Source organism: Galeopterus variegatus, unplaced genomic scaffold, assembly GCF_000696425.1.
Source record: "Galeopterus variegatus unplaced genomic scaffold, G_variegatus-3.0.2 Scaffold2069, whole genome shotgun sequence".
Taxonomy (NCBI): Eukaryota; Metazoa; Chordata; class Mammalia; order Dermoptera; family Cynocephalidae; genus Galeopterus; species Galeopterus variegatus.
Genome location: NW_007728180.1, coordinates 64,397 through 81,975, shown reverse-complemented (window position 1 = coordinate 81,975; position 17,579 = coordinate 64,397). Strand labels below are relative to the sequence as shown.

The window sequence follows — 17,579 nt, the reverse complement described above, 5'->3', positions numbered from 1 at the left end:
TAATTAAGAAATCAAAATTATAACTTTCCATCTTCTAGTTTACTTTTCTTTGGTTTTTACTCAAGTCTATCATCACTGTTTGGATTATTTTAATTTTATTTAACATGATATATTTGGAAAGGAGGTTTTTAGAAAAATTTATTGCAACCCTTAAATTTCATACATATTATGATATTGAAAATTTTTAGGTAAAAAATAAAAGCTGGTTCTTAAGTGTTCCTTATTATGCTCAATGATCACTATGCCTTGGCACAGTATAGGAAATATTTGCTACAAATAGCTCTGCACTTCCAACTTGAGTAATAAGCACATAAAATACTCTGCAGCTCCTTCACTTCCAAGACTGACTATATTATTTTCAATTATAGGTCTTAAGATAATGAGCAATCTGTTACCAAAGGTCATTATCATGGTGCAGATTATCTATGATGTTGTAGAAGGTTGAAGTATTCACCACTTAAGTTGGTATCAGCATTCACTTACCGAGTATAATTGTCCTTACCCCTTCTAGTCAAAGGAGTTAGAAAGTTCCTGGGAAAGTGTAAGATTTGGAGGGAGAGATAAGGCCTTGAATAATTATAGGGAAACAGAAAAGACCTAGCAGGGAAATCCCATTCTACAAGGTAAACATAACCATGAGAACAGTAATTCGGGATTTGCAAGGGAAGCCTAGAGGAAAGAAACTATGACCGTGGAGGTTTTCTGCGGTTCAACATGTTACAAAAATACAGAAAGAGTGGTTTGTGTGGCTAAAATATATGTAGGAGAAGTCTGTCTTCCTAGCCAGAGAGCAAGAAATGAGGAATACAGACTTCTTAGAAAAAATAACGTGTCTTAATGGAAAGCTGTGAATTTGGAAGTTTTGTTTTTCTCACCATGGTTGAGCACAAAATTGGAAGTATTATTACTATTTCCAGTATTAAAACCATAACTTCTCCAGGTTGAACAAGACCTAAAAGGTTTCTTTTGGTGCAATGCCTTACTTGGTACAGAAACAGCTTCCCTGGTATTTCTGCTACATGTGTCTACAGCCTTTATAGGAATTCTGCTTGATGCACTATTTTCTAGAAGAGACCATCCCATCAGAAGTTTTTCACTCCCATTCTCTGTATGTCTCTCACCATTTTAATGCAAAAGAAAACACAACTTAAAAAAAAAAAACAAAAATGTATAACTTAATGAGTGTATTCATTTCCTGTGCTACACTAACAAATTACCATACCCTGATGGCTTTAAATAACACATATTTATTCTCTTACTGTTCTTGCAGTCAGAAGTCCAAAATCAGTTTCACTGGCTGTAAGACAAGGTATGGACTGGGTTGTGCTCCTGCTAGAGGCTCTGGGGAGAACCCGTCTCCTTGCCCTTCCCCCCTTCTAGAGCCACGGTCCTTACACCCTTGGCTGATGGCACCCTCCTCCATCATTAAAGCCAGCAGTGTAGCATTTTGCCCCAGTGGTAATATTGCTTCTTCTCCCTCAGACTCCCTCTTTTAAGGACACTTTTGCTTTCATTCAGGGCCCACCTGGATAATCCAGAATAATCTTTCTTATCAAGAGCCTTGACTTAACCAAATCTGCAAAGTTCATTTTGCCATATAAGGTAATATTTGCAGGTTCCAGAAATTAGGACCTGGATATTTTGGGGGCCATTTCTCAGCCTACTATAATGAGTATATAAGCAAGGTCCAGGAATAAAACTTTGTGGGATACTCTGAAACCCGCCCAGGTGTCTTGTCCCAATCTTACCCCCCTCCCTTCCCATAAAAGTAACCACTATCCCATCCTGACTTTTATACTCATTGCTTCCTTTTGCTTCGCTATGGTTTTATTGCTAAATGTGTATCCTTAGTTACTACAGTTTAGTCTTGCTCATTTACCCCCCAAAAAAATTCTTATTGATGGATTTTTAAGTCTCCTTTAATCTCAAAGTGTCTCTTCATTTTCATTTTCTTAAATTTTCTTCTGTCGAAGAAGGCAGGGCATTTGACCTGCACTTTCCCAGTCTGAATTTTGAAGATTGCATACCTTTGGTGCAGTCCATTATGTTTTTCTGTCTTTTGCATCTTGTGCAAAGTGGCAACTAGATCCAGAAACTTAATCACAACCAGGTCTATCCCTATGGCACCTGTAGGTGGTGTGTTGATCATTAGGAGACTCATAATGTCTAGTAGTCTTTCTCTTTGTGATGTGAGCAGCTGTTGATGCTCATTACCTAATTTTTTTAATCACTGGGGGTTTCAAAATGGTGATTTGTAATTTTGTCGTTTTTTTCATTCAGTAATTGGGATATTTATAAAGTCATCCTTTTAATCTATGTTCCCAGTGATACAGTTTGTATAGGAAAAGTAGTATACATGCTTGATTCTTTTCATTTGCCACTTTACAGAATAAATAATTGGTGCTCTGTGCAATGACTTAGAAACCATATATTCAAATATATTTAAGGAATTTGAATCAATTGCAATTACAATCCTGTCTGAAGTTCAAATTGTCACATTTTTGATCAGGGGAAACCCCTTCAGGTTGGCTTCTGGAATTTTTTTGAATGACTTACTGATAATAGATAGTATTCTTCCTATTTGGTATGAGAAGATGTTTCATACTTATTTTAAATGTTTCCTGGCTGGTGTCTACAATCAGATTACAACCTGGATGCTAGAGGGACGTTCCTGCTCTGGCCATTCTTCCTAGACCCATTCAGTGGACAGAGCTAGGAACCCAGACACATAAACCCAAGTGTGTGTGTGTGTGTGTGTGTGTGTGTGATCTCGAGGATACTTTGTCATCTAGTTTTGCTGTGAGTGTCCATGAGTTTTTAGTTTTGCCATCTAGTTACTGGTATTTTTTATGTGCAGATTTGGAGAGATTAAAAATTTTGATGCCACTATTGCCGTCTTCTTAGAATCTAGTCTACCTATTTTTAGTCAAAACTTAGTGATTGGCACCATTTTTTCCAAATTCAGGGACAACTGTCTATGTTAATCAAGAGCTAATTTGCCCTGGCAGTCAAGCAGTATTCTTCAGTCCTTAGCTGATGGCTGCCAGAGGATCACTCTGGTGGTCTCCTTCTATGTTGCATATAGAAATTGTGAGGCACACATTCTCTTTAATAAAATAGACCTTTCCTCACTTCTCTGTCCTTTTCATCATATTCTATTTCATTCCTTAATGATTGGAGAGAATCACGTTGACCCTACCATTACTACTCTTCTTCATATAGACAGTTTACAAACACCAAAGAAAATCAACACCTACATTCCACAGAATAGGTTACTCTGAGAATTGATTTATATTTTGTACTAGACTTGACTCTCAGTATGCTTTCTGTATTTCTAATATTCAATTCCATCAACAAAATGAGACTTGGCACCACTGAGGAAGTATTGATAAGAATGAGCTACAAGTCCTGAAGACAGTTCAAGCACAGGACTTGGAACTGTTCTGTTTTGTAAACTGTCTATGCTCACATGGGGCTATGCCTATGCTCACGATGATTAATATTTTTATCATAGAGAACAGCAGTGTTTTATTCCAGGTAAGATATGAAAATAAAATCTTTTGCAATGGCTCCAAATCTCATTGAATTTTGCAGCTGTAGGCATAAAGACATTTAGCTATCTTCCCAAAGTAAATGATCTGAACTAGACACATTGCTCTAGTATCTTCTTCACAGAATAAAAAAGTGCAAGTTATGAAAGGGTTCTATTTTATTATTAGGTGTTGAAACTTAATACGTGGGTGACAATATCTGCATCATTTAATCTCTGGTTATCTTTTGAAATCTTGATTCTTTTAGAATAACATTTTTATCTTATTGTCTAGTTCAGTAGTTCTCAACCCTGGCCTGGCAGTTTAAATGTCTAGATTTTTTAAAACACTTATGTCCTGGATGCAGCTCCAATATTCTGATTTAATAGGTCTGGGTTTGGTCCCGGGTTCCCAAGTTTTTTAATAGTTTGCCCAGTGTTTTTAATGTTCAGCTTATTCCTGTCTAGTTAGTTCATAAACCAATGATCTCCATTATAAAGTTTAGCTGGTTTCCATTAGTACAAGGTCTGGGTTTGGTCCCGGGTTCCCAAGTTTTTTAATAGTTTGCCCAGTGTTTTTAATGTTCAAGTTATTCCTGTCTAGTTAGTTCATAAACCAATGATCTCCATTTTAAAGTTTAGCTGGTTTCCATTAGTACAAATACTGGAACCATTTCCTTTAAAGCATAGTTAAAAAGAAACCAGCACCAACAACCAAAGCTAAATAATTACATAAATTAATGCCAGTTCTATTGAGCCTAGCATCAATGTGTAAATTTAGCCAAAAGAATAAAACATATATTAAAGCCACAGAGCCAGAACTTGAACTGGGATCCCTAATGGAGATTAATATTTTCTTCAGCAGTCTGCCAGCTGAATCATGGACTAATTAAGTAGTTCAGATTTAGTGAGTTTGCATTTAAAGTATTAGCAGATCTGAGGATGGGTAAAGCTAAAATGAGGTAGAATCTTTTCTGTAAATGGGAAGTTAAATTATCATAGTAATTTGATTAAATCATTTTTAAATCTCTCAAGCTAAATCACAGCCTTTAAAGAATAGTTTGAAGTCTTAATTGCTGTTTGCGAGCATATCTCTCTGCTATTTGTTCTCGCCTCATTTCCTGTGACATCCTATAATATATCTCCTGCAGGGCAGGAGTAGTGGGGGAGGCAAGACTTGGGGCGAGGGCTGAAGTGACTGTGTAGCTGACTTGAAGCATTTAAAGATATGCCATGTAGAAAAAGGAAATTTATCCTATATTGTTCCAGTCACTAGAACCAGGGCCAAAAGATTGAATTTGGAGACAAATTTTGGAAAATAAGAAGAAGACATTTATAATATCAGTTCCATCTTTTGTAAACTTGCATACTCTACATGCTCTACGTGCAGCTGCGGATGTCTTCATTAGGAAGGTTGTAGAGAAGGTTGCTGATGAAGACACAAGTTTCAATGAGATGAGCTCAGAGGATAATTTCATCTCATTTTTTTGAAAGGAAATGCCATGTTCAGTGTTAACACATTCTAGCAGCATAATTCATTTCAAAGAAGCCTGACTTTGAGCCTGACTCTGACACTTACTCCAGTGTTACTTGACATGTAGGGTCATTGGGAGGTGAAATGGGGCAATGTTCACCCGAAACAGGTGCTTAATAAATGGTGAATTTATGATTTTTGATTTTTATTCTGCCTTTACTTACTCCAGTGTTACTTGACATGTAGGGTCATTGGGAGGTGAAATGGGGCAATGTTCACCTGAAAGAGGTGCTTAATAAATGGTGAATTTATGATTTTTGATTTTTATTCTGCCTTTTTTTTTTTTGTCTAGTTAGAAAATAGTTATTTTGTTTTAATTTTCTTTTGTCTGTAATGAATGTAATTCCTACTAGCTTCTCCACCCATCTGTTCCTCTCTGTGTTCATGTAGAGTGCCCACCTTTAGTCCCAGGATAGTCGTCTCTGTTCCTTATGTGCAGGCTCCTCACTGCAGTCTTTTGTTTACCTGGAGACTCACCATTAAGGTGTGCCCATGCCCCCATTTTTCCTTCAGGCAGCATTTAAGTACAAAAATAGAAAGAAAAAGAATCAGAGAACGTTGTCATCTCCATGACCGTTTTTCCATCACTGACATTACCAATGCTTAGACAGCGTGGGAAATTGTGTATGCTTGTTCCGAAGGGAAGACACCAGAGGAAGCGGATGAGATTGCCATGCACAAAGGCACAAGACTGAAGGGAAGTCTGGGTAGAAACAGTCCACAGGGAAAGGCCAGGCGTGTGTTGGGGAATGTCTTGAGTCCTGCTCTGAGAGAGGCACCAACCAGGTCAACACCATTTTCCACTCTGAAGAATTCCCTTTTTTGGCTCTACTAGGCAGGTTAAAGTCTGGAGCAGTAGATGCTTATAAGCGACTGTCTTCCAGTTTATTCAAAATTCTTTCAAACGAATGTGTCATTAACTGCCTAATGAAATAATGGTCAATTCACCAACAGTGTGGTGAAATGATTCAAGTTAATAGTGTAAGAGAAAAAGCAATATACAAAATACAAAGAAGCTTGAAAAACATTACAGGTTATATCCGTTTTTTAAGTACGTTGCCATATTTCATTTTTACTGTACGTTTAGCCACCTAATTTTAAAGTACATTTCCTGTCTCTTTTTTTCATATGATCTGTATTTGAATTGTATGAAAGATTAGGCTAACGACATATATCTTAGAGCTCAGCATTCTCAGAGAACTAGAATTATTAAACATGAAGAATCCCCTAAAGACTCTATTATGTGTAATTAACAGATAAACTGTCATCAGAATCAATAAAACGTGCTAAATGATTCAAACTTGTATATAATTAAGTGTCTGTTTTAGAGGTAGAGCTGTAACTTTTATTTTTTCTCTCACATTTCTCACAAGAATAATTGTGGCAACCTTGTTAACCCTTTCTTTGCTTGATTGAATTAAATTTTCAAGTTAATCATTTAAGGGCAAAGTTCACCTTCACAAATGTGAAAAATATTCCAGGACTCAATGATCTAAAGACACCATTCGTTTTTTTAGCAGGGAAGTAGACTATGTAAGGATGCTTTAATAAACTGTTATTAGGACATTAAAAATCCTAAAAGAATAAACAATTTATTGTGATTTTTGTACAGTGCTAGATTCTAGGTATTAGCATGGAGTTCTTAAGATCTTAAAGTTATCAATTTTTTTCCCTGTGGGAAATATAGGCTTTATGCATGCAAGATCAGAATTTAAAACAACTTTACCTTACACAGCACTTAAAATAATACTTTTAATAGATGGACTTCCAAAATTGTTTGTTGAATGAATGAATAAATACATGAATGAGACAATGAATAAAATAGTCAAGACTGTAATCTGTTAAAAGAAAGCCTTCTCTTTCTCAGTGTTAGGAGTTAAAACACATTTTAAATAATAGATCTTTTGTAATAATTCCCATGTCCTAAGCCAGCATTAGAAATGATCTGGGCCAGCCCGGTGGCGCACTGCTACAGTGCGCCGCTTGAGAGCGCGGTGGCGCTCCCGCCGAGGGTTCGGATCCCACATACAGACCGGTTCCCGCTCACTGGCTGAGCGAGGGGCGGGCGCAGCACCGAGGGTTGCGATCCCGTTACTGGTCCCGGTCCGGTACGGGCGCGACACTGAGGGTTGCGGTCCGATGCCGGAAACGAAAAAAGACAAATAGGAAAAAAAAAAAAAAAAAGAAATGATCTACTGGGGGGAAATTTAGTAAAAAATAATAGAGGTTTTAGAAATGTGAAACCTTGAACAATCACAGCCTTCAGCTTAGAGAAGTTCAACAATTACTGGTCCCGGTCCGGTACGGGCGCGACACTGAGGGTTGCGGTCCGATGCCGGACACGAAAAAAGACAAAAAGGAAAAAAAAAAAAAAAAAGAAATGATCTACTGTGGGGAAATTTAGTAAAAAATAATAGAGGTTTTAGAAATGTGAAACCTTGAACAATCACAGCCTTCAGCTTAGAGAAGTTCAACAATGATATTTCACATTTATAACTCTAACCTCCATAGGTTTATTATTAATGTGATTGTTTGTATTTTTGCTCCGTGTACAGACTCCATGCACATAGAAGACGTTGAAGCCGTTCAAAAGCTGCAGGACGTCTTACATGAGGCCCTGCAGGATTACGAGGCTGGCCAGCACATGGAAGACCCTCGTCGAGCTGGCAAGATGCTGATGACACTGCCCCTCCTGAGGCAGACCTCCACCAAGGCCGTGCAGCACTTCTACAATATCAAACTAGAAGGCAAAGTCCCCATGCACAAACTTTTTTTGGAAATGTTGGAGGCCAAGGTCTGACTAAAAGCTTCCTGGGCCTTCCCGTCCTGCACGTTGAAAAAGGGAAAATAAACCCAAGAGTGATGTCGAAGAAACTTAGAGCTTAGTTAACAACATCAAAATTCCACAAAGACTGCACTGATCATTTAGCAGCAAGACTATGAAGCAGCTTTCAGATTCCTCCGTATCTTCCTGATGAATTTATTTCTCCTTTGTCTCCCATCTTCATTTCTCCTACCCTCCCCACTTCTCTGCCTCTTTATTTATTTTTTTCCTCTCTCTTCCTTCATCCCCCTCTTCCTCATTTCCTTTCCTTCCTTCCTTCTGCTGCTGAACTTTTAAAAGAGGTCTCTAACTGAAGAGAGATGGAAGCCAGCCCAGCCAAAGGATGGAGATCCATAATATGGATACCAGTGAACTTATTGTGAACCATAACGTCCCCAATGACTAAGGAATCAAAGAGAGAACCAACGTACCTAAAAGTACAGTACAACGTAGACGAATTGACTGAGTGCAGTATTAGATTTCACGGGAGCAGCCTCTAATTAGACAACTCAAGCAATGTTGCATCGGCTGCTGCTTATCATTGCTTTTCCATCTAGATCAGTTACAGCCATTTGATTCCTTAATTGTTTTTTCAAGTCTTCCAGGTATTTGTTAGTTTAGCTACTATGTAACTTTTTCAGGGAATAGTTTAAGCTTTATTCATTCATGCAATACTAAAGAGAAATGAGAATACTGCAATTTTGTGCTGGCTTTGAACAATTATGAACAATGATGACGGACAAATGAATCCTGAAGGAAGATTTTTAAAAAATGTTTTGTTTCTTCTTACAAATGGAGATTTTTTTGTACCAGCTTTACCACTTTTCAGCCATTTATTAATGTGGGAATTTAACTTACTTAAGCAATAGTTGAAGGGAAGGTGCATATTATCACGGATGCAATTTATGTTGTGTGCCAGTCTGGTCCCAAACATCAATTTCTTAACATGAGCTCCAGTTTACCTAAATGTTCACTGACACAAAGGATTAGATTACACCTGCAGTGACTCAGAGTAGTCACTTATATAAGCACTGCACATGGAATACAGATCTGTAGAATGATCCGGAGTGCACCTCTCTACCTGGGAGGTACAGTTGCCATATGATTTCTAGGTGACTCAGAGTAGTCACTTATATAAGCACTGCACATGGAATACAGATCTGTAGAATGATCCAGAGTGCACCTCTCTACCTGGGAGGTACAGTTGCCATATGATTTCTAGCTGCCACGGTGGTTAGGAATGAGATACTGCTTGTTTGCAAAGTTACAGACATTGTCTCAAAAGGAGCTGTGAGCCAGTATTCATTTAAGAGGCAATAAGGCAAATGCCAGAATTTAAAACAAAAAAGATCATCAAAGACAGCAGACACCTGACCAAATTCCAAAACCTAATCCATATGAGTTTATTCATTTAGGAATGTTTGCTTAAATTAATCTGCAGTTTTTACCAAGAGCTAAGCCAATATGCGTGCTTTTCAACCAGTATTGTCACAGCATGAAAGTCAGTCAGGTTCCAGACTGTTAAGAGGTGTAATCTAACGAAGAAATCAATTAGATGCCCCCGAAATCTACAGTCGCTGAATAACCAATAAACAGTAACCTCCATCAAATGCTATACCAATGGACCAGTGTTAGTAGCTGCTCCCTGTGCTATGTGAACAGTCTTATTCTATGTACACAGATGTAATTAAAATTGTAATCCTAACAAACAAAAGAAATGTAGTTCAGCTTTTCAATGTTTCATGTTTGCTGTGCTTTTCTGAATTTTATGTTGCATTCAAAGACTGTTGTCTTGTTCTTGTGGTGTTTGGATTCTTGTGGTGTGTGCTTTTAGACACAGGGTAGAATTAGAGACAATATTGGATGTACAATTCCTCAGGAGACTACAGTAGTATATTCTATTCCTTACCAGTAATAAGGTTCTTCCTAATAATAATTAAGAGATTAAAACTCCAAACAAGTATTCATTATGAACAGATACACATCAAAATCATAATAATATTTTCAAAACAAGGAATAATTTCTCTAATGGTTTATTATAGAATACCAATGTATAGCTTAGAAATAAAACTTTGAATATTTCAAGAATATAGATAAGTCTAATTTTTAAATGCTGTATATATGGCTTTCACTCAATCATCTCTCAGATATTGTTATTAACTCGCTCTGTGTTGTTGCGAAACTTTTTGGTGCGGACTCGTTTCCAAAACTATTGCTACTCTGTGTGCTTTAAACAAAATACCTTGGGTTGATGTTTCATCAACCCAGTGCTAGGAATACTGTGTATCTATCATTAGCTATATGGGACTATATTGTAGATTGTGGTTTCTCAGTAGAGAAGTGACTGTAGTGTGATTCTAGATAAATCATCATTAGCAATTCATTCAGATGGTCAATAACTCGAAATTTATAGCTGTGATAGGAGTTCAGAAATTGGCACATCCCTTTAAAAATGACAACAGAAAATACAACTCCTGGGAAAAAAAGGTGCTGATTCTATAAGATTATTTATATATGTAAGTGTTTAAAAAGATTATTTTCCAGAAAGTTTGTGCAGGGTTTAAGTTGCTACTGTTCAACTACACTATATATGAATAAAATATATACAATATATACATTGTTTTCACTGTATCACATGAAAGTATTTGGGCTTCAGGAGTAAGAGCCAACCAACTGAAAACATGAGATGGAGATATGTTAAAAGAATGAGATACAATTTTTAGTTTTCAGTTTAAGTGACTTATCAGCATCACAAAAGAACAAGTATCTCACGAATAAGAAACAAAACTAAAACGTAGACCTAAAAGAACTGCACGGGCTTTAGGGTAAATGCTCATCTTAAAAAATTTCACTTGAGGAAAGTTTTTCATGTTTCAAGCAAGACCATTTACTTAATGTGAAGTTTTGGAAAGTTATAAAGGTATATGTTTTAGCCATATGAGTTTAATTTTTATTTTGCTTCTTTTAGGTTTGATCTTATTTAAAGCAATATGATTGTGTGACTCCTTGTAGTTACACTTGTGTTTCAATCAGATCAGATTGTTGTATTTATTCCACTATTTTGCATTTAAATGATAACATAAAAGATATAAAAAATTTAAAACTGCTATTTTTCTTATAGAAGAGAAAATGGGTGTTGGTGATTGTATTTTAATTATTTAAGCATCTCTGTTTACCTGCCTAGGAAAACATTTTATGGCAGACTTATGTGCAAAGATCGTAAAAGGACAAAAAATTTAAACTGCTTATAATAATCCAGGAGTTGCATTATAGCCAGTAGTAAAAATAATAATAATAATAATAAACCATGTCTATAGCTGTAGATGGGCTTCACATCTGTAAAGCAATCAATTGTATATTTTTGTGATGTGTACCATACCGTGTGCTCCAGCAAATGTCCATTTGTGTAAATGTATTTATTTTATATTGTATATATTGTTAAATGCAAAAAGGAGATATGATTCTGTAACTCCAATCAGTTCAGATGTGTAACTCAAATTATTATGCCTTTCAGGATGATGGTAGAGCAATATTAAACAAGCTTCCACTTTTGACTGCTCTTTTGTATTGTGTTTCTTTTTTTCCCCACTAAAGAACCAAATCAATAAACACTGCCCTTTGTTGCTTCCACTCAAAGAGTATCTCTGAGTACCTGTTCCCTAAAAATAAAGTAGGAGTTTAAATAAGAGCTATATAAAGGCTTGTCAGGATGAATTCTAGGGTGCCAAGAGACATTTTGCATATTTAAGAGTATGCAAAGTGTCTCATGGCACATTAGAATTCATTCTGACAAGACTTTATATAGCTCTTATTTAATCTTAAAGCATCTCCACATCATCCTGCATTACTCAAAATCATCGCCTCTATGTCAATGTCATAACAGAAAACTTTCCTCCTATTTTAAGATCATATTAAAACCAGCTAGAGATACCTATTATTTTCCTCTATCAACAATGAAATCATGTGCTTGCACTGGGCTCGCCAGCAAGCTGCAGGCTTTGTGGAGCAGCAGCAGAGTTGCTGGCCAGATCTCCTGAATGCAAAGTCAACAGTAGAGCTTATAGATTGGTGTGAAATAGGAGGGGGAGCTGTCTTCAAAAGCAAGAGGGTTCAACAGCACTGCTGACAGCAAATGGCCTCCTTTTGCCTTTTACACTCAAAGAGGTTAAGGCCCTTGCTGCTCAGGGTCAAGTTGTAGCTTCCACTGGACCCTCCTGGAGTCATCACCGAAGTGCTAATACGTGCTTTCTGGACTTCTCTGCCTATCTTGAGAGTGTTTTGTCATTGTGTTTGCCCACCGTATTTCTCACCTTTCAGAGGTGGCTAGTTCTCTAGAGAAGCAAGCTGATGACAAAGGCCACTCGCTAAACTAAATCGGTTTTTAGGGGCATGAGGTTACCTAAGTCACTAAGACACACTAGCTAGCGAGATAGCTCAGCGTGTCTTTTCCTATTTTAATGTCTTTTGAGTGGCAACAGCTCAGCATAGAATCTGACATGTTTTACTTTTGATATTTTTCAATACTTGGGTGAAACTGAAATAATGCAAGATACAATCTTGCAAGACACTAAAAGGAAAAACCGTGTCTGCGATCTACCAAGAAGGTCCTCATTTTAATATATTTGGTAGACACACATACTTTTAAGAATTCAACTGCCTGAATTTTTCTGCTGTTTTTTATAATTTAGAATTATTACAGGGCAACTTTTCGGGACTGACATATTTATCACAGATGCCTCAGCAGTAAAAGAAAATAACAAAGTAGGACTTTGACATTTTAGCATGATGTATTTCTCAATATATAAAAAACAAGTAGCTCTGACAAACGGGTTATATATTTATTTTGAGTGATTTATTTTTAAGCCAGTGGTTCTCAAACTTGTCTACATATTGGAATTACCTGGTTAGTGTCCACAATTCCTGATCCTCACATCCCACCCACAGAGATTGTGTTTTCATTGGTCTGAGATGTGGCCTGGACTTTGGAATGTTGAGAAAAGATCTTCAGGTGTTTCTAATGTAAAAACAAGATGGGGAAACCAATGCTTTACATTTTTATACCTTTCTCAAATAAGGCAAGGATGTCTTTAAAAATGAATATCACACATTGGCTCTGAATTTTTGTTACGGTTTTAGAATTTAAAAAAAAAATATCAAGACAAAAAGATTTAACTTTTTTTTTTTTCTTACAAAGCCAGTGCAATGAACTTCAACTGTTTTGACCTCCTTCCCACTTCATCACTTCTGCCCTTTCTATACACGCCCTTCTTCAAAACGTGGAAAACACATTTTATGTGATGACTCTCAAGCCACATCTTCAGCTTATACCCTCATATAAAAATGGAGATGCCTGCTCAAAAGACATGTACACAGTATCTCACAATCATTAAAAAAAAAAATCCTGATCACTTGGCCTTTCATGTGCTTTAAAACTAATTTAGGTGTTTTTACCCACTGAAAAACAAAAGAGTCACAAAATTAAAAATTTTTGGATTTCTTGGAATGAATACTTTTATCTATACTTTCCAAGTTGTTGATTTAGGCAGATTAGAAATGAGACAGAATTGAGATAGAATATCCCATTCTTGGGTCTCCGCAAAAATCTTTAGGCACACTTTGCTTATTATAAAGTTAAGTTTACAATGAACCTGTGAAGGAAAAGAGAGCTATGCTCAAGGTCTTTGTTTCATCCACAATGCTTTACATACTGAATGGATATTCCCATAGTCCAGTAGATATGGAAGCATTTAAGTCAGTGTGTCTGGCCCTTTCAGATCCCCAAGTCTAGTTTCTCATGCCCCTCGGTAGTGTGGAAGGAACAAAATGAAACGAGTAGCAGTAGATGGATTGTTCATGGTACCTTATTATGAAACAAAATAAAAAAGAAAGGAATTTCAAAACATAATCCTCCTTCCCCACGAGTATTTGTCTTGTTCTCCATGAAGTTAAAGGTCTGAAATAATGTGCCCATCAGGGGCTCAATGTTGCATGTCCATGCCAGTTGGTCCAAGGGCTTGTTATGATGGTAATGACCTACTGAAACGTGAGCTTGGATTGCAACAATACAATTGCTACTAGCTCACCCGCTGGGAGAAATATTTTATTATTGTCAAATGTCCTCCATAGAGATTTGTTTTGCCTGTTCCTGTTTAAATTAAATTCAAAGCAGAACTGCTTTACTATTTCTCTGGAGTATATTTCAGATAAACAACTAGTCTCGAAATTTAAGATTCCTGGCTAGTTTAAATTTGTTTACTAGCAGAAAAATTACAATAGGTGACACCATAGCTGCAGGAATATTATGATTGCAGCCACACAAGAGATTTACGTACTGAGTCCATGGCCTAAAAGCAAGGAGAACTCCCTTTTTCATTACAGATGCCAGCCAGATTAATAATTAAATATTCCATCAACTGTACAACCTTGAAAAAAAATGTACGAATATACTAATGCATTGCCATGACATGACATAGAATTTTGGTTATGAGAAACTTGCTCCAAGTAAGAAGTGTTTATAAATTTAAGATCATAAACCAAATGTGTATATGCAAATAATTTTTTTTAAATAGCAACATTGTAGACATGGCACACAAGCCCAAAGCATGAACGTAAGAAGTGTTTATAAATTTAAGATCATAAACCAAATGTGTATATGCAAATAATTTTTTTTTAAATAGCAACATTGTAGACATGGCACACAAGCCCAAAGCATGAATGAAAATGTTCTTTGAGCATAATATATCTTTTTCAGTGTTATTTTAAAAAAAGAATTGGAAAGAATATCCTGTAATATGGGGAATTATTGGGATAATTTTGCTAGAGTGCTGATATTGCAGCTTCCACAAAGGATTCCAAAATGGTGAACCTTTAGTCAATACGAATTGTGTTGCATGCAGTCAAATTAGAAGTAGACCTTATTCCACACACGCACAAAAAAAAAAAAAATAAAATAAATTAATAAAAGGAAACAAAGCCTGTTACCTTTGTGAAAATAATAGTGGCCTCTGTGTTTCATGATGGGTTGAACTTTGGAGAGTTGACTTTAGGTAATGCAAACTGTTGGGAGGTGTCACTAAAAGGGCCCAACAGGAAAACACTTCAGACTAGCAGGAGCATAAAATCACACTATTTGCACTCCAGTTCAATCTGCCATGCTCAGTCAAATTTCACAGCTTTCTTGGGAAGTGAAGAAGTGTCTGCTATTTTAAAAAACAGCATAGAAAACCAAAGACATAAGAGTAATTTCCAAAATGAGGTTTATAGCTATGCAAGTGTTGGCTTTTTCCTTTAAAATATGTGATTTCATATCAATACAAATAAAAATACTGATTATTAATAGTAAGATTAATGTTAAAAAAAGCAAACAAACAAACAAAGTCTATCCTGCAGACACTTTTGTAATAATCTTTCTGAGATTCTTTTTCTCCACTGGACTTTTATTTTGCTTTGGTCTTCCTTTGTGAACAGTGAGTTGACCAGCCCTAACGTATCAACTTTATTCATGCTTATAAATCAAAAGAAGATATGTAGCCTATATTTTTACGTATAGAAAAAAAGCTCTTCCTCCACAGAAACAAATATGTAGTTGAGAGTAATTTCTGGCGGAGTAATAAGTAAATAGATGTTTAGATATGAGGGTATTTTTACACACAGGGAATTTTGGGGACCTGACTTACTTGTTTTTGTTTAATGAGATTTGGTGGTGCTAAAATAAACTGGAGAAAATGAAAAAGAGAAACCAAACTAGTTACATCCATGAACTTTGAGTCTTTTATACGTGAGTTCAAATTTTAGCTGTGCCCCTAACCAGCTATGTGACATTACTACTCTATTCTACTTAATTAAATGATGGTAAATATATTATCGAAAGATTGTTATTAGGATTAAATTAGATAATATAGGGGAAAACCTTGTATCTAATAAAAGAATAATGTATTGAAAATTCTATTTCTTTCTTTCTTTTTTTTTTTTTTTTTTCCTCAAGAGAGGCTAGATAAGACTCAAAATTAATCTAACATGAAACTAGGTGAAAAAGCCATTAGGGCAGGAGGGAATGTCGGTGTTTGAGATCCAGGTGCATAGGAGGCTGTTTTGGGGACCTTCTCTTAAGTGGACAACACAAAAGTAGTAGAAAGTTGGGGCTGACTTGGCTATGCAAAATGCAGGTTTGGCCAAAAATCAGTCATGGACCTAATTGTGTGCTGGGCACTATGCTAAGTTCCTTGAATGCATTGTAAGACTGAATATTCCCAACAGCTTTATGAGGTGAGTACTGTTAACTTCCTAATTATATAGATAAAGAAAAGGAGGCTCAGAGCAGTTAAATAACTTGTGCAAGGAACATGTTGTTAGTACATGATTCTGCTAAATTTGAATTCAGTTTGTCTAACTCCTGAGCCTAATATCTTAAAACATTAAATCTGTGTTTAGCAGTTTCTTGAAACCAAATAATTGATAGTACATATTTTTTTCTTATTTTGCACATGTGGACACAGAGTTGAATTAATTAATTCTATTGCTTAGATCAAGGACTACTATCTCATCCCCTGATCACATAAGTCTCCTTGTGAATCTCTGAAAAATATATAATGTTGGTTTATGGATGTAAGACTTTTAATACACAGAAATGGTGCTGTGTTGACTATCTTATGCTGTTTCTTATTTTTTGCTCTACATTAGAGTTTTCGGATATTTATGCTTTAGGAGGAAATCTGTCACATAGTAAACTATTAGAGGCACATATATATCACGTTATATCTATTCCCTTTTGATGAATGATACAGTTGCTTTCAATTCCTTAATTTAATAAATAATGCTACAATGAGCATCCTTGGATGTTTTTCCTTACAGGCCAATGCAATTATTTTTCTGGAATATATGTCCAGGAGTGGAGTTGCTGGGTCATTGAGCATGTATATGTTTATTTTTACTACAGAAATTATCCTACAAAATCAGATTAGTTTGAACTCCAGCTAGCAGTGTATTTGGGTTTCATTTTTCCTTGGCAGCATATAATTTTACCTTGCTTAAATGTTTTTCTTTGACTATTTTAAAAATAGTATATTATTGTTTTGATTTACACCTTTTCCTGTTCTTGGAGAGCTCAGGCTCTCTTTTCTGTGAATTGTCTATCTATAACCTTTGCTCTTTTTTTCTATTGGGTTTCCCATCATTTTCTTGTGCATTTGCAGGAGTTCTTTGTATATTCTAGATATTGATCCCTGTCAGCTTCAGTTTTTGCAAATATCTTCTCCTAGTCTGTCATGCATCTCGTAACTTTGACCTTTGTCTTTGTTGACTATAAATTATTAACTTTGACAAAGTCAAATTCATCAACTTCACCCTAAAATTTCTGAGTTTAAAATCAATCTTTTCAATTATTATATAGTTTAAAATATGCTAAATCATACTAAACTACCATATATAAAGAAATTTATTTCCTGGCTTTTTTTTTTTCCCTCTTTGGACAATTTGTATGTTACCACCATTTGCCATATTATTTTACTGCTGTAGTTGTGTAACTTGTCTTAATATCTGATGGAGTGTATCCTCCACTCGTGTCCTCACACTTCATCTTATTTTTCAGATTCTTAGATGCATGGGAATTTTTATTTTTCCTCCTCAATTTCAAAATCTTTTTTCAAGTTCTCAAAATGATCCTTCTATACATTTTATTGGAACTTTTTTTTTTT

The 17,579-nt window shown here is 35.9% G+C and overlaps 1 protein-coding gene across 3 annotated transcripts in view; it reads left to right on the top strand.

The window, feature by feature from the left end:
* The window catches only part of ESRRG (estrogen-related receptor gamma), a 238,845-nt gene extending 229,858 nt beyond the window's left edge, over window positions 1–8,987 (top strand). For all 3 annotated transcript variants that reach the window (XM_008580346.1, XM_008580345.1, XM_008580347.1), the window contains one exon: window positions 7,619–8,987. In XM_008580346.1, the coding sequence (XP_008578568.1) occupies window positions 7,619–7,863 (245 nt within the window). In that variant the 3' untranslated portion in view covers window positions 7,864–8,987. The remainder of the gene's footprint in view (window positions 1–7,618) is intronic.
* The last annotated feature ends 8,592 nt before the right edge of the window (window positions 8,988–17,579 follow it).